Source organism: Ceratotherium simum, chromosome 35, assembly GCF_057802395.1.
Source record: "Ceratotherium simum simum isolate JZ-2026a chromosome 35, ASM5780239v1, whole genome shotgun sequence".
NCBI classification, from domain to species: Eukaryota; Metazoa; Chordata; class Mammalia; order Perissodactyla; family Rhinocerotidae; genus Ceratotherium; species Ceratotherium simum.
In genome coordinates, this window is record NC_141934.1 from 18,049,868 (window position 1) to 18,075,225 (window position 25,358).

The following is a 25,358-nucleotide window of genomic DNA, read 5'->3' on the forward strand; positions in this document are numbered from 1 at the left end:
AGTCACCAAGCACGATGAAGCCCGAAGGCCTGGCCTTGAGAACCAGAAAGTGTGGACTCTGAATTTCTACCCTGTGAAGTGGACATGACTCCACAGAGACGACTTTGTGCTGTGTCCCATGGCAGGCCCTTCTCATAGACATCTCATTAACTATATTATCCCCATTTTAGGAGAAGGAATCATAGTCAGACAGGTGGCCGGACTGGCGCTGGCCACCCAGCCTGGCTACTGAACCCGAGCAATCTTAACGCAGAACTTCGCCCAGTAGGCTCGAGGTCCACCTGCATCGCAAGCTCTTGGGCAGTTTGGCTGAAATGCAACCCTCCCCCCCGGGGGCCCCGCCTGAGTCAGAATCTGGGGGCGGACCTCCCTGCTCCTAAAATTTGACAACACCGCCACCCCGAGCTCCTGGGCTGGGCCTCCAGGATGGGCCGGTCTGGCACGTGGGTGTGTCCACTTCAGCAGGGTGCTGGGGAGGCGGAGGGGACTTGGTGGAACGAGCCCCCAACGCGCATTCAAGTTGGAGTCCTATTTTTATATTCCCTTGATTGCTGTTCAGCACAGAACGAATTAATGCTCCCGTCTTCCTTCACTGTCCCAGGGGAGTTTCCCTCCTGAGGTCTAGGAGGATGTGTGCTGGAACCGGGGTGGAGGTGGGCAGGGAAACCTCCCGGGCTCCCACTTTGCCGGAGCCCTCCTACCTACACCCCAACTCTGCTCACACCTGCTTCTCTCCAGAGCCGGCAAGGGTGCGGAAGGGCGAGGCGCGACGAGCACGGCCGCTGCTTTGGGGACCGAGGAACCTTGGCGGTGGGCTGCTGGGTCCCCCTCCCCGCCGTTTCCGGCCCCGGGCGGGCCGCTCCCCCTGCCCGCAGTGCGCGAAGCCGGCGCGCGCTAGGACCGCGGCGCGCCGCCCGCCGCCGCTATAAGAGGCCGCGCGGGGGCCCCACGCGGAACCGCGGCTGAGACCGGTGCCCGCGTCCCGGCCCGCGCTGGACCCGAGGTCGGACCGGCCGCTGCGCAGGCGACGCCAGCCCGGGGCCTGCGAGGGACGCGCGCCCCCGGGCCCCCGCTGCGGACACCATGGGCGCTGCCCACTCCGCGTCCGAGGAGGTGCGGGAGCTCGTGGGCAAGACCGGCTGTGAGTACCCCGCGTGGCACGGGCGCGGGGACCGGAGCGGGGACCGCCGGCCGGCTGGCTGGCCCGGGGGCTCCCAGCCCGCCGCCGCCGCGCTGTGTGACCTTGGGCGAGTAGCTGGCCCTCTCTGCGCCTCAGTCTCCCCCTCCTTCAAATGGGTCCCCGCCGGCCGCTTGGCAGGCTGCGGCCGGGAGCCCCGCGGCGATGCTGAGTAAGTGCCGCGCCGCTCAGCTTCGGTGCTCTCGGAGTTGGCTGGGAAGCCCCGGGCCTGGGGACTGCGGACCGGAGAGGGAGCGGGGCCGCGCTCCCCCAGCGCAGGGCGGGCGCCCCGGCCCGGGAGAGCGGGCGTCCGTGGATGCCCGCTGGTGCGCGCGCCCCGCACCTGAGAGGCGTTTGGCTCCACGGCGCGCAGGGGCCGGGAAGTTTTGAAGTCGGCGGGACCCGCGTGGGAGCCGGGCTCTGGCGCTCCCGGCCGTGTGACCTTAGGCGGGTGAGCCGGGCTCTCTGCGCCTCCCTTCGTCCTCCGTCTGTAAAATGGGTTCAGGCGCCCCCCTCGCCCCGGGTGGCTGGGAGGTTTAAGCGAGGCAGCGCCCGCGACATTCCTCCAGCTCCCCGGTCCCCGGCCCCGGCAGAGGCTGCGCGCCCCGGGGCGGGGCGCACGGGGAGGCCGGACCTCCGGGCGAGCCGACCGCAGGCAGGTGACAGCGGAAGCGCCTGTCTGCCCGAGTCCAGCCGGGCTGCGCGCTTGACTGGCTTTGGTGATGGACAGACCGGGTGTGAGCCCTGCCGGCACCACTTCCTGACGGTGTCACCTTGGGCTAGTCACTCTGCCTCTCTGAGCCTCGGTTTCCTTCTCTCTGGAAGGGGAGTTCTGCTCGTACCTGGGAGATGCTCAAGAAATGGGAGCTGCAGATACTGTTTCCAGGAGGGAGCTGGCTCCTGGCGCCTGCTCTGAGTGTAGTGCAGCGTCCGCAGTTGATCACCGGAGGCGTGGCCCAGCCTTTGTGTGTGGGCTGAAAGACGACCCCTCCTGACCCCCAATCTAAACACCTCTTTCCAGGAGAATTGGGTGAAAATTACAGAAAGCCGTTAATAACTGGTGTGTGTGTGTGTGTGTGTGTGTATGTATATATACATACACATACGTATATGTGTGTATCTTTCTAGGTACAGATATAAAACTCTGCAACTGGAGAAAAAAGGGTGTGGTGCAGTATATAAATATGGAACCCTTTTTGTTTAAAAAAAGGAGTTAAGAGTATATATTGGGAACTGCTTTATTGGCATCAAGGGCTCTGGAAGGAGCCACAAGGAAGTACGAATAATGAATACTTATTGGGGGATTTGGTGGAGGGGATGAAGGGAGAGTGAGCTTTTCACTGTGAACTTTGTAATATTTTCGTTGTGAACCATGTGTCAATATTTTACTTCTTCAAAAAGTTTCGTCAAGTCCGATGCGACCCCAAGGTTTCATGTGAGCCAGGAGGTAGGATTTCTCTTTCCTGGGCTTTCTTGGGTTTCCCCTGCTTTTGTTATTTCCTGAGTGTCCTCTGGCTGCCTGGTGTCTGCAGGGTGGAGGCGGGGGTTCTCTGTAGCTGGGATCTGCCAGGAAGGGGCGGCTGGCCACCAGCCCCATCTCTCAGGCAGCGCCCACAGCAGGCAGTAGGGGGAATTCCACCCCATTGTGGGTTTGACAGGTGATGAGGCGCAGAGCATGCTGGGAATCTTGTCAGTTTCCTGGGTCCGGTCTCCGCGGGGAAGGCAGATACTGAGCGTTCCTGCTCCGTAGCTTTCCTAGAAGGGGCTGATGTGGCTTCCCGTTTTGCTGCCCAGAACTCAAATTTCACACCCTAAAGAGGGAAGGGAGACTGCAGGGGTCAGGGAAGGGCTTCTGAGGTCAGACTGGGGGAGATGAACACCTTCAGTCCTCCGAATTCTAAGTAGGTAGAAGGTGCCCCGTAGTCTTCTGAAAGGGTGGCACAGTCTGGACACTTTTACCCATTCAGCAAGTGTTTATCGACCAGGAGCTGGGGATTTAGAGGTGACCCAGAGAGGCTGATGTTCCTGAGGGCAGGCACACAGCATAAACAAATCACCCCATAGGTGTCAAGCTCTGTGAACAAGATACAATACAGTGGCATGAGAGCTGGGGGAGAGATGGTGAAACAAGTCTTTAGGGTGGACCAGGGGGGCCTCTCTGAGGAGGTGATAATGGAGCAGAAATCCAAATAAGGAGACAGCTACGTGAAAATCAGTGGAAAGTGCATTTCGGGCAGAGGGCACAGCACGTGCAAAGGCCCTGGGCAGGAAAGAGTTGAGGACAACAAATGAGAATTGTATGCGATGAGGACACAGCCATAATCAGGGCTCAGGTAGTGGCAGGACCCCGATTTAAGGGGTCTTGTTAGGTACGTGGACTTGGGCAAGTCATTTATGCTCTGTGTGCCCCAATTTCATCCACTGTAAAATGGGGATAGTAGCCATACCTTCCTCCCAATTGTTGGGAAGGAGTAAATGAGAGAATGTATGTAAAGTGTTGAGTATTATTGGCCATGCTTTAAACACATTTGTATGGCCTGGTCACTCTAAGCCACAGCTAAGAGTTAAAGCTTTGTGTCACTCTTACCAGCTTCATGAGCATAAGCAAGTCTCGACCTCTCTGAGCATCAGTGCCCCCATCAATAAGATGATGTATGTATGTATCTATATGTGAAGTACTCGGCTTGGCATGGGAACATCGGCTCCCAGGATCCTGAGGGCTGGGCAGAACCCTTGGGAAGCATCCCTGAGATGGGGGAAGAGCCTAGGGCCAGGGCAGCCAGAGAGCAGGCTGTGCCCACAGGGTTGCTGGGCTCCCCTCGCCTCTCTGAGCATCAAGGTGGTCCCTGATTTGAAGAATCAGCCTGGTGCCTTCCTGAGGACTCCATCCAGAAACGATGAGCAGGGCGAGCGTAGGATGGTGATGGTTGACATCATTCCTTGAGCACTAGGCTCTGTGCCGATCACTTTGCATGCACTCTCCTGGAATCTTCTAATAACCCTCCAGGGAAGGTGATAATATGGCCATTTTACAGATAAGGGAAACTGAGGCTCGGAGGGGTAAAGCAACTTGCCTGCAGTGCCACGGCTCATAAGTGGAGGAGTAGGAGATCCCCAGATCCCCAAGGCCACTATCCTGCCACCTCTCTGTTTTCACTGTGTGTAGTTGCCTCCGATTTCTAGGAACCCAGAGGGGGTAGGAACAGCCTGCCCATATATTTCTCTCACCTGGAGGCCCTTGCACAAGCTGTTCCCTCTGCCTGGAGCACTCTTCATTTGACTGTGGACAGTTCGGTGTTTGCATATGGGAATACTTCTCTAACCACCACCCAGGTTAAGGTTGTAAACATTTCCTCTTAACACTGTCTCTTTATGAAGCCAAGGCTCCTCATCGGTCAGGGCTCAGCTTAGCTCTTGTGGCTCCCTTCCAGAAAGCCATCCCTGGCTACACTCCGTCCAGCCTTTGTGGGTTAAATGTCCGTCCCCGGGCCTCCCGCAGGCCCTGCATTCCCTCCCGTAATAGCACACATCGCACCATGTTATCATTGGCTTTGTCATCTGCCGCCCTCTCGAAACTTGGAGCTCCCTGCGAGCGGGGAGAATGTGTCTTGTTCACCTTTGTATGTAGCGTGTGGTACTCAGAACACAAGAGGTTCATGAGCCTGGGGACTTGATAACCCGTGGAGTACTGCCCAGGAGCGCGTGTCCAGTAGGAAACCTAGTGCCACCCCATCAGCCGGCCTTGGCCTGGCCAGCCCTCCTGGCATCTCTGGTTCCCTCCCCATGCCATGCACCCCCTTGGCTTCAGCACTGAGCCAGCCCCCCAAAAATAGGCCTGAGCACAGACTCGCCCACGCAGGTCATCCTCAGGTCTGTACACCCACCTCCCCCTGCCTGTGAGAGTCTCACTGATTGATTTAAAACAGAAACAGGTATTTCCAATCATCTTTTCTAAGCAAGAAAGCTGGCTACCTAGATTGTTAAAATTTGTATTAAAAACCCAAGCGAGGGCCGGCCCCGTGGCTTAGCGGTTAAGTGCACGTGCTCCGCTGCTGGCGGCCCAGGTTCGGATCCCAGGGGCGCACCGACGCACCGCTTCTCCGGCCATGCTGAGGCCGCGTCCCACATACAGCAACTAGAAGGATGTGCAGCTATGACATACAACTATCTACTGGGGCTTTGGGGGAAAAAAATAAAAAAACCCAAGCGAAGGCACCCTGGTTGTGTGTGTGAGTGGTGAGCTGGCCCTTCTGACGCTCCCTCCATGGCAGGAATGGAGCCAGGCCCAGTGTGCGTCCCGAGGTGTGAAATGGGCCCTGGGCAGGAAGAAAGGCTGCTTAGGAATCACTTAGCAGAGCCCGTTCCCCTTCACTACCTTGCGCTGGCCTGGAGGTGGCCACTTCCTGCCCCCCCGATCCGTGCCTGCTCCTGGAGTTGGAAAGGAAGTAAGAGGAGGATTCTGGGAAAGGTCGAGGGTCTATTTTTTCCTTCAGGCTCCAAAACAGCTCCACAGGCATGTCTGTGTAGATGCCAAGAAGCTGCCAGAAGGGAGGCGAGAAAACAATCTCCCAGATCTACAGTTCAGACCTCATAATGGTAATAACTAATGTTTGTCAAGAGCTTGTCATCTGCCGAATGCTGATCCATGCAGTTCCCGGGAATACTGGGGATTTCTCATTTTATGGATGAGGAAATTGAGGCTCAAGAGATGGTGTGACTTGCCCAAGGCCACAGGCCGCTGAGAAGTAGAGTGGGGTATCAGTTCCTGGTCTGACCCCTAGACCTTACTCACCATTTGGGGAGGGAGCCAGAGATGCGGGGAAGCCTGTGTGGGCCAGGCCGGCTGGTGGGGGTGGCACTGCGTGTTCCGCTGGATTCTCGCCCTGGGCAATACCGTTGGGTTATAGTCTTCAAGCGGCCCCGGACCACGGCCTCGGCACATTCGCCATGTCCACCGTGTTCCAGGCACTGGATACCCAGGTGGGCCAGACACCTTCCCTGCCCTCCAGAAGCTCAGAAGCTCAGGGGCGAGGGCGGGCCGGCCAGGGCCGCTGTGGTCTTCCTGTCGGCCGCCGGGACATATTAAGCTAAACAGACATCAAACCCTACCCGGCCCCTCTCCACTTCCTCTGGGGTGGACTGTGGCTTTTAATCTGGGATGCTTGGGGAGTCTCTAAACCCCACGAAATAGGATGCAGAATTGTGTCTGTGTGGCTCTGGGGGAAGTAGACCCCCAGCACTCATCAGGTCTCAAAACAGTGAAAATGTATCCACTGTATGTAAATCATACTTCAATAAGAAAATAATAAAAGCACTTACATCTTTTTAGGAAAATGAAAAACTGGCTGGGGAGGAAGGAACATGTCTGTGAGGCCCACGGAGGCCCGGTGCCCGCAGGCTGAGCACTCGGGGCAGGCCCTGGGGGCGCTGGTCTGGCGTCCTGGGCACAGTGGCCGAGACCATGGGAGGAAGGCCCAAGTGGACCCTTTCCACCTTGGACCTGCTCTTTCTGGGGCACTTGGTGTCAGTCATCTTCCCATCCTCGTAAGAGCCCAATGGGACTTTTGTGACTAGTTTACAGATGAGGAAACTGAGGCTCAGATATGCCAAGTGACTGTTCAAGGTCACTTCGGTGCTGAGCGTGGAACCCAAACTCAAAACCAGGCCTTTTAGTGGTTGCCTCTTTTTCAAGTGCAAGCAGAAACTACTTCTCCTGTGTCACGTAGACCCACGTGATGGAGACTGCGACTCGAAGAGCCTGTATATGTGGGAGAGGCGACACTGTTACCCCATGACCTCGTTAATTGTGTTCCACCCACTCGTTTACTAAGTTGGCAAGAGGAGAATCGGGCCTCAAGGCTGATAGGATTGGCTCTGGGTGATGTGGAAGGTTCTAGAATTGTGAGCTACCCTTGGGTGGGGGAGGCTCCATGATGGGCAGTGCGAGGGGGCTGGGAAGTTCTGGGAGGGAGAGGTAGGGATGTGCCACCTCCTCCATTTCCTGGGGTCTTACAGGGTGGCTCCCGTCTGTTTCAGAAGAAGAAATTGTGTGTTCTCTGTGTGAAAGCAATTGGCAATCCCCCCCAAGTCTTCCTAGCTCCACGGAGTAGTAGTAATTAGATCTCTCACACATCTTTCTTTCTTGCCTCCCCCCTACCCCCCCACCCTGGCAGGTCATTTTTTTGTGAGTTAGTGGCCCCCAGAATGCAGCACAGAATTTAATCAACACTCAGATACGCCATACTGCCCAATCAGACAGACAAAATACCTCGCCTGTTGATAAGATGCCTTTCCTTTTGCAAAGCACTTCAGTGTCTATTATCTCAAGCCGAGGGAACGCGGTGTTTTCGGCTCACAAGTGCCCGCTGCTCTGGGAAGATAAGGCGGGCCTCTGCTTGCCCGTGCTGGTGAGAGTGGGCAAGGTGACCGGGAGGACGCATCACCAAGGTCCTGCCGTGCATCCTGTCGCTGGCTCCAACTTTATTATTAATTCATAATGCCAGAAGGTCGAGAGGGTGATTTCTGCTGGTGGTGGCAGCCACCTTAAGCACTAGGACAAAAAGGCCTTTGTTGTCCCAGTGGTGTGACCTTTGTGGACGGGCAGGCTGTCAGAAGTGGGTCTTCCGTTCTCGGCACAGCTCCCTAGGAGGCGAGAAAGAGCGGTCAGGTCTCAGGGCCCAGGTGCCTCTGGGAGGGAGGGCAGGTGGCCAGCAGGAGACACCAGCACTGTTGGCGTGGCTGAGTCCTAGACAGTGATGGAAAGAGAAGGCGGCTACAGTGAACGACTTTCCCGGGGTGCTGAGGTTGTGAGGCGGTTCATGCCAGAGTCCCAGTGATCAAAGAACCCCGAGGGAGCACCCAGTTGGTAGTTCTCAGGGGTTCTCTTGTCCTCACCTGCATCCCCCGAGACCTTAGCCAGAGTCCCACTTGGGTGCACAGTGGCCTCCCACCTCCTTGGCCTTGACCAGCAGAGAGATGTGGGTTTGAATCACATTGCTGCCTTGTACTGTCTAGGCAAGTAACTTTGCCTCCCTGAAACTCAGTTCCCTCATCTGTAAAATGGGAGTAAAGCTCTTGACACATTGTAAGTGTTCAATAGTTGTTGGCAGGTACTAATCATTTTGATTATAAACCTTTCAGAAGCTGGTTACATTTCTCCTTTTTAAGGGCATTCTGTAACTTTCTTCAGTAATCCATTCCATTTTTAACATGTCTGCCATCTTTGATATGCCTAAAGTTAATTATCTTACCCTTGTGCTCAAGGGACCTTAAAATACTTTAATTTGTATCACTCTAGTATTTTTTTCTTTACTTTTAAAACCTACCTATTGGTTGTTATTATTGTTTTATGCAGATACTATTAATTCTTGCAACTGTTCTTCCTCATATATTTAGTTTTCTTCTTCTTTTTTTTTTTGGTGAGCAAGATTGGCCCTGAGCTAACGTCTGTTGCCAATCTTCTTCTTTTTGCTGAGGAAGACTGGCCCTGAGCTAAGATGTGCCCATCTTCCTCTATTTTGTATATGGGACACTGCCACAGCATGGCTTGATGAGCGGTGCGTAGGTACATGCTTGGGATCTGAACCTGCGAACCCCAGGCTGCCAAAGTGGAGTGCACAAGCTTAACCTCTATGCCACTGGGCCAGCCCCTAGTTTTCTTCTTAATAATACACCTTTCCCTAGATTTTTCAGTGAGACTCTGAGTTGTCACCTTTATCTGAAAATGTCTTTATTTTGCCAGCACACACAGATGATGATTTGGCTGGGTATAAAATTTGAGGTTGCTGCATATTTTCTCTTTGTTTTTGGTCTCTTGTTGCTGTTGAGAAGTCAGCTCTTTTGTCTAATTGATATTTCTTTGTAGAAATCTGCTTTTTTTCCTCTGTTTTTAAATTTTTGTTGTTCGTGTTTTTGTACTATGCTGTGTCTTGGTGTGGATTTATTTTATTTATCCTGCCTGCGAATGTGTTATGCTGTTTTATTCTACAGACAACTCATGTCTTTCATCATGGAAATATTATCTTTTTCCTTTCTCTTTATCTTCTTCCTCAGTAATTCCTATTAGAAATATGTTGGACCATATGTCTGTCCTGAATGCCTCTTTACCTTTCTTTCATATTTTCTATCTTTTTATTGCTCGGTGCTGTAGTCCGAATCATTTCCTTAGGTCTGTCTTCCAGTTCACTAATTCTCTCTTTAGCTGTTACGTCTTTGCTGCCTTAACCTGACTATTAAGTTTTTTAATTCCAATGACTTTTAAAAAACATCGTATGAGTTCTATAGAGTTTTCAAATTTATTGCTTTTGTCATAGAGCACTGTTCTTTCATTATTTGTAATAATTTAAAGCTTACTATGTAGTCTCTTCTGTTCCACCTTGCTGGGGTACCACTGCTCTTGTTAATTGTCTGCTGATTCTCCCATATTGGGGATCATTTGCTTGTGTGCTTTGGTGTTTGATTATGAGCTCATCTTTGGGCTGTCTCCCCCTGGTTTTCACATTGTTCCAGAACAATCTTCAGCTCCAGATTTATGCTGAGGCAAAACCAACTGGAGATGGGCTTACCTAAAGTACCCCACCCCCCTTGAGAGCCCTGGGTTATAGAAGGGGCTCACACAGTGCTCTGCATTTATCGTGCTGGTTACCTTAAGGCTTTCTCTGGTCTAGAACCACTTTTTACTTAATTCTCAATTTGGCTTTCCTGCACAACGGAGGTTTGGGTTTTTCAGCTGTGCATGGCACAGGCTTAGAGTTTTGATTCATCATGGAGGCCTACCCCTCTTCTCTGTGCCCTGACACCTCCTTGGCAGAGTCAGCTTCCCTGTTGATTCTCCGGGCCGGTGGGGAACACTTTTTCTGGCCCACCTTACATGGAGAAGCAGCCCTTTGTGCTCCACGTTTTGATAGGAGTCTCAGTTCTAGCTCACACCTAAGGCCACTTCTGTCACTCAGTGGGCTGGAAGCCCCCCGCCCTCAGCTGTCTGAGCCTGTAACCCCTCTGATAGCCCTGAGCCACCCCAGCAGCACCTGACACTCTCACCCTGCAGGGTCTGAGTTCCCTCCTCACTTGGGTATTTCCCTTTCTTTCAAGCTGAGTGGTCTATTTAATTTTTTCTTATTTTATCCAGTGCTTTATGTATTTGTAGTGGAATGGAGAGTCTGTGTTAGCTCCATATAAATGAACTAGAGTTCTTTATCTAAATGTCCTACCATAATAAGCCCCGGTACTTTCGGTAAGCCCATCTCCACTTGGTTTGGCCTCAGCATAAATCAGGAGCTGAAGATAGGTTCTGGAAGGATGTGAAAAGAAGTTCCTTAGATGCTCTGAAAGACGCCCACTCTCCAGATCTTTCCTGATTGACTTTGTTTTTTCCTTTCCTCCTCTTTAGTCTTTTTATTAAAATGGAGACCTCTTTGTCTCTTGAGTTACATAAATGATATGTATTCATTGTCCCAATCACGTCTCAGTTTTGGCATACAGCATAGCAACCGGTGATTAGAACAGATTCTGGAGTCACAGCCCCGGGTTCAAATCCCAGTTCTGCCACTCATGTGTGACCTTCAGCAAGTAACTTGGCCTCTCTGAGACTCAGCTTCCTCATCTGTAAAATGGGTATGATAACCACCCTAAGAGGCGGGCACTGTTATGGGACTAAATAAGATAAGGTATGCCAAGCATTTGGCGTAGTTCCTGCCTCTGAGTGAACGTTCCACGTGGCGGTTATCATTACTGCTGTAAGGCAAGTGGAAAGACCCGAGCATAGCTGGGGGGAGGTGAGTGTGGATGTGCAGAGTACAGACTGTGTGATTTTGAGAGTCATGCTCGCCCACTCTGACAGCTTTCCAAGTTGTCTCATTGCTCATGAGAGGAGGAGATTTTCTCAAGTCAAGTCACTTCACTCTGTCCCTGCTTCCCTTCCAATCTTGAGAATCAGAAGCTTCATTCTGCGTAGAAAAAACCCACAGCGATCCTAAGGACACCCTCTGTACCTGAGATTAAGATAAATGCCATCCCCATGCTGGTGTGGGCCTGGGGCAGCTCCTACCAGGAATTCCTCTGCTTTCGCATTTGCAAAGTGGGTTGAAGTTTGCATGAAAAGCCTTTAGAGGTGCTGGATAAAAGCCAGCAATTCATCTTCTTGTTGCTGCTTCAGAGAATAGAATTGGGTTGATAACTTCCTTCTCAAGGCCAGGTGCACCCAGGTACATCTTTGGTTTATTTTATCTTAAAGTTCCGGCAGTGAGGCGTGGTCTGTAATGCATACACAATGGGCAGGTCAAAGAGAGAAGCAAGACCCAGCACCGTGGAGCATTTTGCTTGCACCAGGCGTGCGAGGGTGGGTCCCTTCCAGGCTGCGGAGGCCCGGCCCTCTGCTCTCCCTCCCGAGGCCCAGGATTAGTCATTGCTTTGGCTGTAGCCCCAGGTGGCACACAACAAGTTGCCTCTTCCCTCCCCAGCCTGGAGCCGGCTCAAGAGCCGAGGCGGTACCACGGGATTATTGCTTTAGGGGCATCGTGACACTCATGGCAACTCCAGTGTCTCCTGCTCCTCCGCCAGGTCCAGTGCCAAAGGAGTATGTGATTTTTTTTTAATCAGGGCAAAATGCACATAGCATTAAATTTACCATCTTAACCATTTTAAGGCATACAATTCGGTGGCATTAAATGCATTCACAGTGTTGTACACACATTACCAGTATATTTCCAGAACATCTTCATCACCCCCAAAAGAAACTTCATGCCCACTAGCAGTCACTCTTATCTCCCAGCCCGCAGCCCCTGGCAACCATTAATCTCCTTTCTGTCTCTATGGATTTGCCTCTTCATATAAATGGAAGCGTACGATAGTGGCCTTGTGTGTCTGGCTTCTTTCACCGAGCATCATGTTCTCAAGGTTCATCCGTGCTGTAGCAGGTGTCAGTGCTTCGTTCCTGTTTGTGGTGGATAATGTTCCATTGTGTGGATATTCCGCATTTTGTTCCTCCATTCACCAGCTCACGGACATCTGGGTGTTCCCACCTTTTGGTGATTGTGCACAGTGTGTCTGTGATTTTGATTGTTTTCCTCATGTGAACAGCCTCGTGAGGGTGGTGCTATTATTATCTCTGCATCACCAGGGAGGAGGAGGAGGAGGAGGCGGCAGCAGCCTCAGGGAGACAGTTTAGGAGGAGGTGACGCTGGGGCTGAACTGGCGATGTTCTTAGCTCGCCTTTCTGCCCGCCTGGCCTGGCTCACCTCTGTGTTCCGGGACTTCAGCTGATGCTTGGGGTGAGTCTTGGCCATTCTGTTGGGACATGGTGAGCGGGAGAGCTTTGGGGGCCCTGGAAGCCATTGAGACCTTCCCAGTGATGCCACTTGGTGTCCTGGGGCCTGCATCCAGGCTGGCACCACTGGGGGAGACAGGGTGGGCCCTGGGGAGCCCCTGCAGAGAGCAACGAGCATGCTTGCAGCTGCTCTTGCTTCTTCCACCTGGGTCTTGAGCCCCTACCCGGCTCCTGCCTCCCCCCAATCCCCCTGGGCTGCTACACCTGCAGCCTCTCAGCAGGTTATCAGCCCCATCATCCACATCCACCCTCCATTCCGTCTCGAGGCACACGGGATCTTGTTCCCTGCCTTAGCATCCTACCTAAGCTCAGGGTGCAGTCTAAATGCCGACATGTGCGACCACCCCCACCCACCCCGTGCTCCCCTGTTCCTCGTCTGCCTTCCACCCTGCTCCAGAACTTGGGTCTCCCTAAGCTCTTTCCACTCTGCCAGCCATGCCCTCCCCAGCCCGGCCCTCAGCCTCCAAGGTCCCATCGGGCATCACCTCCCACCCCATCCCCATGGACTGGAAGCCCCACTCCAAACTCAGTGTCGCTTGGCAAGCTGACACCACATTTATTACCCTGGATCCCAGCGAGGTGACATGCGTTTCCAGTAGATGAGGGCTCTGCCCTTTGCATCTGCATCCCCAGCATCTAGCAAGTGCCTAGCAAGCCAGAGGTGCCCAGTAAGTGTCTCTTCATGAATGGTGGGCGCATCTGTCAGAGGGTTGAGTGGACACAGGTGGGCCATGGGGAAGTCCATCGGGCCCCCATACCTCTGAGAGCCAGCATGGATGCTGAAGGAGCAAGTGATAGTTTGCGTGTCCCTCGCCACCAGGCTTGGGCCCCTGGGAATAGAGGCTTGAGTAGTCCCGACCACTCCGTAATGGACGTGAGCCCCTGCTGGTGCTCCATTTCCTCCCGAGTCAGGCGACGGAGGCTGGACCTCAAGGGGGATTCCAGGCCCATTTCTCTGCCCCCAGTGTCTTCCTGCCTCCTCCTTCTTGAGGGTTGTCTCTGACCCCCTGGTCCATGTGACTCTCTTCCCGCAGGCCACCCCTTCTTAGCCATGGCGCGGCTGCAAGCTCGCCCCGCAGCCTGACGGGTGAGGCCAGGGCCAGACAGAGTCCCCATATCCGTTAGCAACCACTCCACCCCACCCCAGCCCCTAGATCTACTTCCGTGCTTGTAGATTTGCCTTCTCTGGACATCTCATGTAAATACAATCATACGCTATGTGCCCTTTCGTGTCTGGCTTCTTTCACTTTTCATCACGTGTTCAAGGTTCATCCATGTTGTAGCATGGATCAATACTTATTCTTTTTTATGGTTAAATATTCCATTGTACAGATAGACCACCTTTTGTTTATCCATTCATCTGTTGATGGACATTTGGGGTGTTTCCACTTTTGGCTATGAATAATTTAAGTAATGCTGCTAGGAACATTTGTTTACAGGTTTTTGTGTGGACGCACGTTTTCATTTATCTTGGGTATATACCTAGGAGTGGAATTTCTGGATTGTTTGCTAAATCTATGTTTAATTTATTGAGGAACCACCAAACTGTTTTCCAAGTGGCTGTATCTTTTACATTCCCACTGGCGATGCAGGAGACTTCCACTTTCTCCATGGCCTCACCAAAACTTGTCATTTTCTGTTTTAGTTTTCATTATAGCCATCACGGTTAAAATTTTTAAATTTTACATATGATTACACAAGTATCCCTGTTAATTGCAGAAAAGTTAAAAGGACAGATAAGCACAAAAGAGAGAGGAGAGGGGAGAGGAGAGACATGTCCTGTAATTCTGTCATCTGGAAACAATTTACAAAAGGTTTTAAATCCTTTCCTGTCAATCAGTATGTGTATGTGTATATCAGTATGAACTTTCATATAAATGAAATCTTGTAGTCTGCTGGTTTTTCCATGTAGATATGCCATGAACATTTTTCTGTGTTCTAAATATTTTGAAAATATTTTTTAAGGCTGTGTAGTATTCTGTCTGCAGGAGGTACCAGGATTTCTTTATCCAGTTTCCTGTGGCTCAGCATCTCCCCCATTTTTTACTGTTCTAAACGGGCAACAGTGATTATTTTTATCTGTGTATCTCTGTATACTTGTCTCAATTCCTCGGATCTGTTCCTAGGGATCAGGTGACTGGTTCAAAGCACATATACCAGCACTGCCCAGTACAAATGTAATAATTCTAAATTTTCTAGGAGCTATATATGTAATTCTAAATCTCCTAGTAGCCACATTAAAAAAATGAAACAGGTGAAATTAATTTTAATAATATATTTTATGTAACCCATTTTATCTAAAATATTATTTCAACATATAGTCAATATAGAAATTATTGAGACAGTTTACAGAGACAGATTCTTTTCTGTACTAAGTCTTTGGAAGCTGGTGTGTATTATACGTCAGCACATCTCAGCTTTCAAGGGCTTAGTAGCTACATGTGGCTGGTCCTGTTGGGCAGCACAGGTGTACAGTTTTTTTTAAAGCTTTTGATACAAAGGGACAAGTCAGCCCCCTAAAGGCTGGGCCATTTAAACTCCCACCAGTCGAGTGGAAGGGTGTGCATTTCCCTCAGGTTGAAATCTAAAACCAAAGACTTTGAACGAGGTCCAGATGCCAGGCACCAAGGCAGCCTGTCGGCCCCTCGTCCCCATGGCAACTGTGACCTCACGGGGGCCTGGAGAAAGGGCTCAGAGTGGGGAGCAGGGAATGTGGGAAAGCTTCCATCCCAGGGACCAGAGACAGGGCCTGGCACAGTCCTGGGTGTGTGACACAGCCACACGTGTTATCAGCTGCCCAGGGTCAGCCCGGGGGCCGGAGCTGAGGGTGGGTGAGGTGTTTTGAAAGTCAGTTCCTGAGGCCTCAGACATTCTTTCCTCCAGTTACTGAGGCTGAGGAGCCCGACCTAAGCTGAGCACTGAGCTCCTGGCTCTGGGGATTTGGGTGTGAAAAGAGGGGACCAGAGGTGGGAGGTTGTCTCCCTAATCCCTCTGCTTTAATCAGGCATGACGGAAGGGGTGTGCACGTGTGTGTGTGCATGCACGTGTGTGAGTGTGTGTGCACTTTGGATGCAATTAGCTGGAAACGCCTCCTTAGAGAAACCGGGACGCTGATGGTTTCTAATTTATGCTCCTCTTTCTGTCTGCGCGCCCTTGGGCAAGTCTCCGTGTCCCCATCTCTAGAATGGGGATAAAACTGTGCCGACCTGATGGGGTTGACGAGAGGGTTATAGCAGCCAGGGCTTAGCAAGAGTAGAGCTGAGTGCCAGTCCTGACGGCCTCGTGGTTAAAGTTCAGCGTGCTCCGCTTAAGCGGCCTGGGTTCGCTTCCCGAGCGCAGAACCACACCACTTGTCTGTCAGTAGCCATGCTGTGGCAGCAGCTCACATAGAAGAACTAGAAGGACCTACAACTAGAATATACAACTATGTACTGGAGCTTTGGGGAGGGGAAAAAAAAAAAAAGAGCTGAGCATAGTGCCCGGGACACAGTAAATGCTGAATTAATGTTGACTATGGTGGTTGTCATGATTATGCATGTAATTTATTCTTTTAATGGCTTTATTGAGATGTAACTCACATACCATATGTTTCACCCATTTGAAGTGTACTGTACTGAGTAGTTTTTAGTATAATCACAGGGTTGTGCAACCATCACCGCTATCTAATTTTAGAACATCTTCATCCCCCCCCCAAAAAACTCGGTACCTCTTAGCAGAGACTCCCCATTCTCCTCCCTCAGCCCCAGGCGACCACTCTCTACCTTCCGTCTCTGTGGCTGTGCCTCTCTGAGCATTTTATACAAATGGAATCATACAATGTGTGGCCCTTGTGACTGGCCTCCTTCGCTTCGCACGGTGTTTTCAAGGTAACTCATCTCCGATAGACGTGGTTTAGGAGCACCATGTGTTTGGCTGTAATTTCTGATCATTATTTCTCATCAGATCAGTGTATTTTTTTAATCGGCAGGTTAGAGCTGGGAACCGCCTGTGATCACCCAAAGGGAGGCAGTGTGGGGGGTCAGTAAAAAAAAAAAAAACCAACCCAGCAAACAAACAGAAAACCAAACAAAACCCCACACATGTTCTGCCAGACAAATTGGGTTTAAATCCTGGGTCTGCCTCTTTCAAGTTTAGGGACCTTGAGCAAGTTACCTAGCTCCTCAGAGCCTCAGTTTGTTCTTCTGTAAGATGGGAATAACCTGTCCCTCATAGGGTCATGGAAAGGATTCAATAAAACACGTGTGCCCGGGACATGGCACTTAGCCAATGAATGATTCACCAGTAACAATGTTTTTGAGATCCCTTGACAATCCCAAATGGACCATATTGTGTGCTTAAAATATTCATTACATGACTAATAAATATACTTTGTGTATTAGAGAAAATTTGGAAAATATAGATATATCAAAGCAAAACAAAAAAAGTCCTTAATCCCTTTATGAGAGAGAATTGCTATTATTTTGGGGAAAATCAAGTCCAAATTTTCTTTCATTACTTATATACATTTGTCTATATTTATATATTTTCCCTAACATGCGGTCATGCTGTTTTTCTAGAAAGCTGTTTGTGGACAACATTATGTGTAGAATGCATTTCCAGGTCAGATATACAGTGTCACTTTTAAAGGTAGCATACTTCTTTTCAACTGGCTAAACATACCATAAAGTGACCCATCTGTCATTGGTGAGCACTTAGGTTAAGTCCAGCTTTTAAGCTGTTATAAAGAATGCAGAGGTAAACACATGTATGTATTCATCTCTTTGTACCTGCTGGATTTATTTTTTTCAACATAAATTCTTGCCAAGTAGAATTACTGAATTTTTTAAGTAAACTTTTTATTGCAATAGCACATACAGAAAAGTAGATCTGTCTTTTCTGATCCATATGGTTCTGTGAAGGTTCTGAGGACACATCTGTGTAATTTGCTCCTGGATCAAGAAAGAACATTCCCAGTACCCAGAAGCCGGCCCCTCTTGCCCCCTTGTGCTGCATTCAAATTACCCCCTCATCAAGGATTACCACTATCCTGACTTTTTTTTTTAATTAAGACTTTATTATTATTAGAGCAGTTTTAGGTTCACAGCAAAATTCAGGGGAAGGTACAGGGTTCTCATATACCCTCTACCCCCACACATACACAGCCTCCCCTGCTATCAACATCCCGCACGAGAGTGGGACATTTGTTACAATCAATGAGCCTACATTGATACATCATATCACCCAGAGTCCCTGGTTTACGCTAGGGTTCACTCTGGGTGTTGTCCATTCTACAGGTTTGGAGAAATGTACAATGACATGTATCCACCATGATAGTATCATACAGAATAATTTCACTGCCCTAAAAATCTGTACTCTGCCTGCTCATCCCTTGCCCCTCAACACCTGGCAACCACTGATCTTGTAACTGTCTCCATAGTGTTACCTTTTCCAGAATGTCATAGAGTTGAAATCATACAATACATAGTCTTTTTATCCTGACTTTTAACACTGTAGGTGAGTTGTGCCTGTTTTTGAACATGATGTAAATGGAAATATAAAGTATGTGCTCTTTCAGGTCTGGTTTCTTTTGCTTGTTATTATATTTTTGAAACCCAGCCAAGTTATTGCACATATTGTCTGTTCCTTTTCATTGCTGTATACTATTCCATTGTTTAAATATACCACACTTGAACAATTTATTGTGCCATGGCTTGGCATTTGGGTAGCTTCCAGTTTGGGGCTATTAAAATCGCACTGACATGCACATCCTTCTACATATCTTCTAGTGAGCATGAGCCTCCGTTTCTGTTGGATACGTACCTAGGAGTGGAATTGCTGGGCCAGCGAGTATGTGAATGTCCTTGCTGACATACATGTAATATAAATGGCCATGTTTTCCTCCAGAAAGGTGGTAATTTCCCGCAGTGGTTATCCAAACTTTCTGAGTGTCAGTTTCTACATCTGTAACATGGGGATACAGCCCCCTCCCAGGGTGGTGAGAAAGAGATGAGCTAATGCGTGGAGATGTGCACCTGACACATAGCGAGCCCTCAGTACCGGTCGGCGGTCATAATGAGTATTTTCTAGCCAACAACAGCTTCTAGGGAGGCTCGAGAATTCTGAGCTGCAGATTCTTGAAGGGTTCACAGCTTTGGGCCTGAGGCCCCCCAAATGAACATGAAGTAAGGTGACAAGTTGGCCCCAGAAATGAGTTGCCTCTGGAACAAGAGGAGAAAAGGTGTTAAGGGGTGAGAAATGCTGAGAGGGTTGTGGGGGAGACAGCTATTCCCCAGCCCAACCACTGTTTTGAAAGGTTTTGCCTGAACAGTATGTAGTCCACAGGAACCAGACCTCAGGCCTTGAACACCAGGAGAATCTGGACGAACAGGACATACTGTGTAGCGGATGAGGGCGGGCTTTGGAGTTGGGCAGACTTGGGACTGAATCCCAGCTCTGCCACTTATGGTTGTGTGATCGTCACCACTCTGAGCTGCAGTTTTCAAATTATAAGACAAAGACAAGACGACTCCGTCATAGGGTTGTTTTGAGGATGAAGTGAGAAGGTGCCTACGAGCATTAATACTGTGTGTTTCATAAAATCAGCACTCACGTGAGGGTGGAACCCTTATAAAACCTGGAGCCCAGAAGGTCCAGTCTTGGCTGTGGAGGAAACATGGCCCACCAGCCAAAAATGATCATTAAAAAAAACTCCTCTACTTAGGTTTTCTAAAACTGTTGGGGGAATCTAAATGCATCGTCCACAGAGGCAGTTCTCAAAATTCTATCTTTCCCTTCCACTTCTCTTGCTGCAGCAGATTCCCCGTACATTTCTCACTAGGCTCCCAAGTCACTTCCAGCACCAGCCTCATCATTTCTCCCCTTCCCTACTCCTCTGCCTCTCACTATATGACTGCACAAAGCTCCTTTCTCAGCTAGGAAAACAGCCATCTTCAGGAATGGAGGGCAGAAAGTCAGACAAGCAGATATGATCTCTTTAGTGAGCTGGGGAAGGAGAAAATAAACTGGTTCACGTCTGTCCTGTCCCAGGAGCTGTTGAATCTAGGAATAGTTGTATTACTGCTAAGGGAGGCAGCACGAATGACCCCAGAGCTGCATTACCAGGAAGAACGGGAGACCCTTTGCTTCTTCCTCCCGTGCTCGGTTTTGCCACGGGGGGAGACGGCATGAGAACAAACGGAACAGGATGGGGGATGAGGCAGAAGGATGTCTCCAGCCTCCCTGTGGGAGTGAGTTCAGTGGTCAATGATGTCCTTCTCTCTCTTGTTTTCTTTCTTTCTCCTCCTCCTCAGTCTCATCAGACCAGATCGAGCAGCTCCACCGGAGGTTTAAGCAGCTGAGTGGAGACCAGCCCACCATTCGGTAAGATCTGCAGCTGGGTTTGGCGTTGGGCCGGTCGTAGCCCTTGGGGATGTCTCTGTCCATTTGTCTCTTTCCCTGAGGGCACGGTGGTCCCTGGGTTGCCCCATTGCCTGAGGCAAACCTGTAGTTGTTTTAATTCTGGTCCCTTCTAGACAAGATGTTCTCACCTCAGAGGGCAAGAGCCACATCTGTTTCTATTAGGACCAGAAAATTATAATTAGAGTGAAGACAAGGGGCAGGATGAAGAGCCAGGCAGCCGCCCCTACGTTGCTCTGACTTCTCAAATGGAACATGCTTCTGGCCTCTGTGCTTGGAATCTCAGACACATATTGAGGACCTGTTACATGCCAGGATCATGCCCACTGCTGGGCACCCAAAGATGAGTCAGTGTGGGGCAGTCCAGTTCAGGGGCTCCTATGTTGTCATGAGGCCCCATCTCTTGACTCTGCTTCCTCTGCGATGCTAGTTCCAGGCTTAGACAAGAGGGTGGGCGGAAGCCTCAGATTTCTGTCAAGAAAGATCCCACATTGCGTTTTTAACGTTAATCTTTTAGAAGCTGTGTAGGTTACTTTTTTATGAGCAGGAATGCCTTGAACTGTGTCCCTTTTTCTAGGGGAGTGTGTTCAGTCTTAGATGTGATTGAGTTATTTAGAACAAGGTGAGTGCGATGTCCTGGTCAGCCAGCTGATCATCACAAAGTTGGTGAGGAAGCTTCCAGTTGAATTATGGAAGTTTCCAACCCAAAGTGGACAGTGCTCTACTGCAAACTTTCTAACAGATGTAGTTTCCTAAAATAAACATTCAGAGTCTCAAGGTTACGGTCTTGGAACTTTAAAACAAACCTTCTAATAGTGCGGGAAAACCTCCTTCTTTTTAGTAAACAGATTTAAGTTTCACCCTAGTTTTATGGAAACTGACATGTAAATAGCCACTTTCTCTTGTCTAAACAAAGGCACGTTGTTAATCCAGTGCCTGGTATTCTCAAAGCATCCACTTCCAGAGCTCAGATCCTGGTGGTCTCAAGGTTCTTGTGGTCTCTGGTCTCAGTTGGATTGTGTCCAAGGCAGAAATAGAGACAATCAGGATTTACACCTTTAATTCCATGCATCTGGCTCACCAAGCCCCACGAAGGAGAGAGAGCCCAGCCCCGCAAAAAGTCACCTGCTTCTCATTGGCTCTCATGCGGGTCATGTGACCAGGTCTGAGCCAATCACCATGGCCAGGGGCCAGAAATGCAAATTGTTTTGTCCCAGAGCTGTGAGGGAGTGGGCTGGGTCACCAGCTAGGGGCGGGGCTGGAGGGTGGAGTGGTTCCCAGGGCAAGGTGGGCCTCCTGGGGCCGTGGGCTGAGGAAGGGGTGCAAGGTGGGAACACCTCAGCTGAGCACCTCGAGGTGCAACAGGAGGTGACACCTGTGCACGCTGGATATTGGAATGTGGACGTGTCAAGGGCATCCTTCCTTCCTTCCTGCAGCAGTTCAGGGGCACGTGCTCTGTGCCAGGTGCTCAGAACCTGCACCAGTGGACACGACCACCAGGCAGCTCAGGGTGGGGCGTGTGTGAAGGCGGAGCCCCCTTTCTCAAGATAATTTTCCAGCAAGCTGCACCCCCAACCCCTTAATAAGCCGCCTTGGGCTTCTCGTTGTTATGGGTCTGGGGTCTGTGGGTCTCGGCTGGGGAGAGGCTTTAGGTTCAAATTCCACGTGCGTTTAATTTTCAGACTTGAGGAAGCAGAGGCAAAAACCCAGACTTGGGAAACCACTTGTATTTGAATCCTCTGTATCACTGGCTGTGTGGCTTTGGACTAGCTGCTTTGTTTCTCTGAGCCTGTCCCCTCATCTGTAGAGTGAGCACGGTCATTTGGGATTTGCTTTGCTTTAAAAATGAGCAGATGCCTGCAGGACGATTCTGCTCTGAGTTGGGTTCCTTGGCATTTGGCAGACGGGACTGCCCTCATTCCACTTGTTTGTGAGGTTGTGAGGACCCTCCTTGAGATGCCCAAGTGGTGCCCTCTGTTCCTGGGTGGGAGTGGAGGTGGGGAGCGCAGGCGCTGAGTGAGGCAGTGGCTGCAGTGCCATAGGAGGCCCCTCCCACTCTGAGCTTCCAGCATCTGAGCCCCTCGTGGGCCCCTCATGGGCCTTTGCAAGGATGTACTGAAATGATGGGTCCTACACCAGTTCCTTCCATCTTGAGTGTGTGCTCGAATCACCTGAGAATCTTGCTAAAATGCAGGTTTGGCTTCAGCGGGGCTGGGGTGGGGCCTGAGACGCTGCATTTCTGACCCGCAGCGATGCTGCGGGTCCCTGGACCGCACCCTGAGTCTCGCGGTCCTGGGTTGGCGAGCACGGTGCCTGGATCATAGTTAGAGCCCAGCAGATGCTGCTAGTTTCTGTCCCCCACCAACAGCCTGAGCCCCCCGGTCCCCCGCCACCTGGCCTGGGAGGTCCGTCAGAGAGCTCAGACCTCCTCGTTCTCCTCAGGCCTGTAGCCCCCATCTTTCCCCACATCTCTCTCTGACCAAATCCAGCACATCTGTTAGGTCTCCACAGAAATGGCACTTCTTCGGGAAAGTCTGTATGGCCCCTCCCCCCAGACCAGATGGGCGCCCTGCCAGGCTCTCAAGGCCCCATTACTTCTTCCCTGTGGTGCTCAGGTGTCTTAAGCATCTGTTTCTGCCTCCCCCGCAGATGGTGGGTGCGAGTGTGGGTGTGAGTCACCTGGGAACCTGGTTAAAATGCACGTTTTGGCTCACAGGTTTGGAGCAGGGACTGGGACTCTGCATTTCTAACAAGCGGGGTGGTCGCGGTCAGGTGGGCCTTACCCAGCACCGAGGACAGCACCCACTGGGCCCTCCAGGGTTGGGTGGGGGGGCTGCACCCCTGTGGGCGCTGAGCGGCCCACGTGCGGCTCAGAGGCCAGGCCGGGGCTGAGGAAGGTGAGCCGCTGGCTCTGCCGCCCTCCCTGGACCCCGTCCGCCCCTCTCCTGCACGCCCACCCCAGGACCACCATATACATCGCCCTTCCACACCTGCCCTCGCAAGAGCCCTGAGCATGTCTGCCTAGACCCAGTGAGCGGCCCCTGCTCCCCAGCCCTCGGGGGCTCCCCAATGCCCTCCAGGTCATGTCCATGCTCTAGCTGGAGCCCACCCAGGTCTTCAGATGCTGGCCCCTGAAGATGCTTTGCTGAGGTCTCAATGTGGACACCACTTCCTCCAAGATACCCCTCCTGCCCCTGCACCCCCATACCCTCCTCCTGGGTGCCCCATCCCAACATTCACAGCACAGAATTATAACTGTCCCCCCAACCCCCTCCCCTAACAGACTGTTGGCCCCTTGGGAGACAGGAACCGGGCCTCTCTTTTTCTCTGGCCCTAGTGCTGAGTCTGGGGCTTGTAACAGCAAATGTTCTGGGAATGGTTGATTGAATGAATGAATGAATGAATGAGCAATGAAGTGAGGAACAAGTGAGTGAGTATAATGACTAGAAAGGTTCTTTATAACCCATAACGCATGGTGTACATGAGACCCATTGTTAGTAATAGTACTTCCCTCATAGGGTTTACATAGTCCTAGTAAAAGAATTTATAAGAACTGTTCACAAATATAAGCTATTATAATTCGAGCATGTTTTGTGTGCTGCACAGCTGGTGTGTGTTACTTCAGTCTCATAAAACCCATGGGAAATAGTGGTAGGAACACCTGTTCTCCCCATTTTACAGATGGGAAAGTAAGGCTCAGAGAGGCCATGTACCTGGCTCTGGGTCACACAGCTCAGAAGTGGAGGAGCTGGGATTTGAACCCAGTGCTGAGATCTCTCTGTAAGGAAGTGGGGGCATTGCCCTGACTTGCGAATGACCTCCAAGGACCTGTCTCCCCACTCTGCCATCTGAGGACCCTCTGCCCTTAACGTCCTGGGATGTTGGTGTATAATTCCCCTCATCACAGCCCCTGTTCCAGTGTCTTGCAGTCTCTGCTGGGATGTTAGTGTCAGCTTCACACGGTGACAGCCAGGCGCAGCCTGCAGGAAGGAGGTGACAAACTGCAGCAGCAGCACCTTATGCAAACAGGCCCACAGGAAAGCTTCCTCCCAGGCTCCGGGAACTGCTTTGCCTAATCCTAATCCCCCCTCCGGGGCCTGGAGAAGGGCGGTGGGGAAGCTTTCCAGGCCCCTTTGTTTTCCTGCCTCCCAGGCCGAGGGATGAAGGCCCTGGGCTGTGATCTGGTCCCCAGTGCCGTCCCCACTCTGCTAAGGGTTTCCCGAGAGACCCCAGGCTGGGCCTTCAACCTCCCTGATCCCTGGGGCTGTCCACGGGGCCCTGGGCTGTGCTGGGGTTTCACATCATGGAAAGGATTCGTTTCTTTAGCATTTAGAGGCCTGTTGGTGAAAGCTGGCTGGATTGTGGGGACATGCTCCCCCATGAGAAAGGTGTTGCCAGGGGTTCCCTGAGCAAGACCCTCAGCACCCCAGTCTGTGTGGGGTGTGGGGTGCACGTCCCTTCGCCCCCCCCCCGCCCCGAGAGCCAAGGTGGCGGGAGCTTATTAGGATCCCACAGAGGGCTTTAGAATACCTTGAGTGCAAAAGGCCCCTTTTCCAAAGTGACTATTCAAACCTGCGGGCTTTATACATAGACTGGTAAGATTTGTAAGTTGCATTTAAAAGCTTGACAAAGAATTGGGTTTCTGAATTTGTCACTTTGATAAATTGAATGTAGCTTAAAAAAATAATCCCACAAGGTAAAACCTGCCCAAATTGATTTTAATCTTAACCCACTATTTCTTGCCCGTGTTCGGTCAGGTTCCCTCTCTTTCTGAAAATCATCTAAGGATGTCTGGGGGTGGGGGTTACCCTGAGGCCTTTAAAGCCACTGCGTCGGGGCCCCTCTCTGTGGGGGTTCCTTACGAGGCCTGGCACCTGATTTTTAAAAAAATTCATAATGCTGCATCCTTTTTCTTTAAGAGGCCCCCCCAATTATATATGTTTCAAGACCCCCAAAGCCTGAATCCACCCTGACCACAGAGTTCTGAGGCCTCTTGGCAAAATGCTTGCCTAGGAAATCTTTATCCGACACATTTATTGAACGTCTACCCTGCAGAGACTTCTCTCCTGTCCTCAAAAGCTTTTCTTCCGGCAGGGAAGACCCTCCATAAGGAAACCATTAAAAGATACTAATTTAGACGGTGAAGAAAATACAGTAATGGCTTCGTGCACTTGTGTTTCTTTAGTTGGGTCACTTAACTGGTGAATGTCACAAACCGCGACTTTTTACTTCCTGACAGCGCTCTCGCGGGCTCACCTACGCCCAGAAGTAGATGCTATGGGATCCTTCAATCATAGCGGTGCAGGCCCGCAGGAGGCCTGATCAGACAGAGCCACGTTACGAAAATATTTTTAGATTCATCAAGCCACTGAATGTTGGAGTGATGCCTGGGATAAATGCAACCACAGATGTACGTGGGGAAGAGAAAGGACGCACGGTTCATTGTTGAATGCCAAGGTGTTC

General features: G+C 51.0%; 1 protein-coding gene across 2 annotated transcripts in view; it reads left to right on the top strand.

The window, feature by feature from the left end:
• Positions 1–988: 988 nt before the first annotated feature.
• Positions 989–25,358, top strand: part of TESC (tescalcin) — a 46,809-nt gene continuing 22,439 nt past the window's right edge. For both annotated transcript variants that reach the window (XM_004429940.3, XM_087424147.1), the window contains exons 1-2: positions 989–1,141; positions 19,790–19,859. In XM_004429940.3, coding sequence (XP_004429997.1) covers positions 1,084–1,141; positions 19,790–19,859 — 128 coding nt within the window. In that variant the 5' untranslated portion in view covers positions 989–1,083. The remainder of the gene's footprint in view (positions 1,142–19,789; positions 19,860–25,358) is intronic.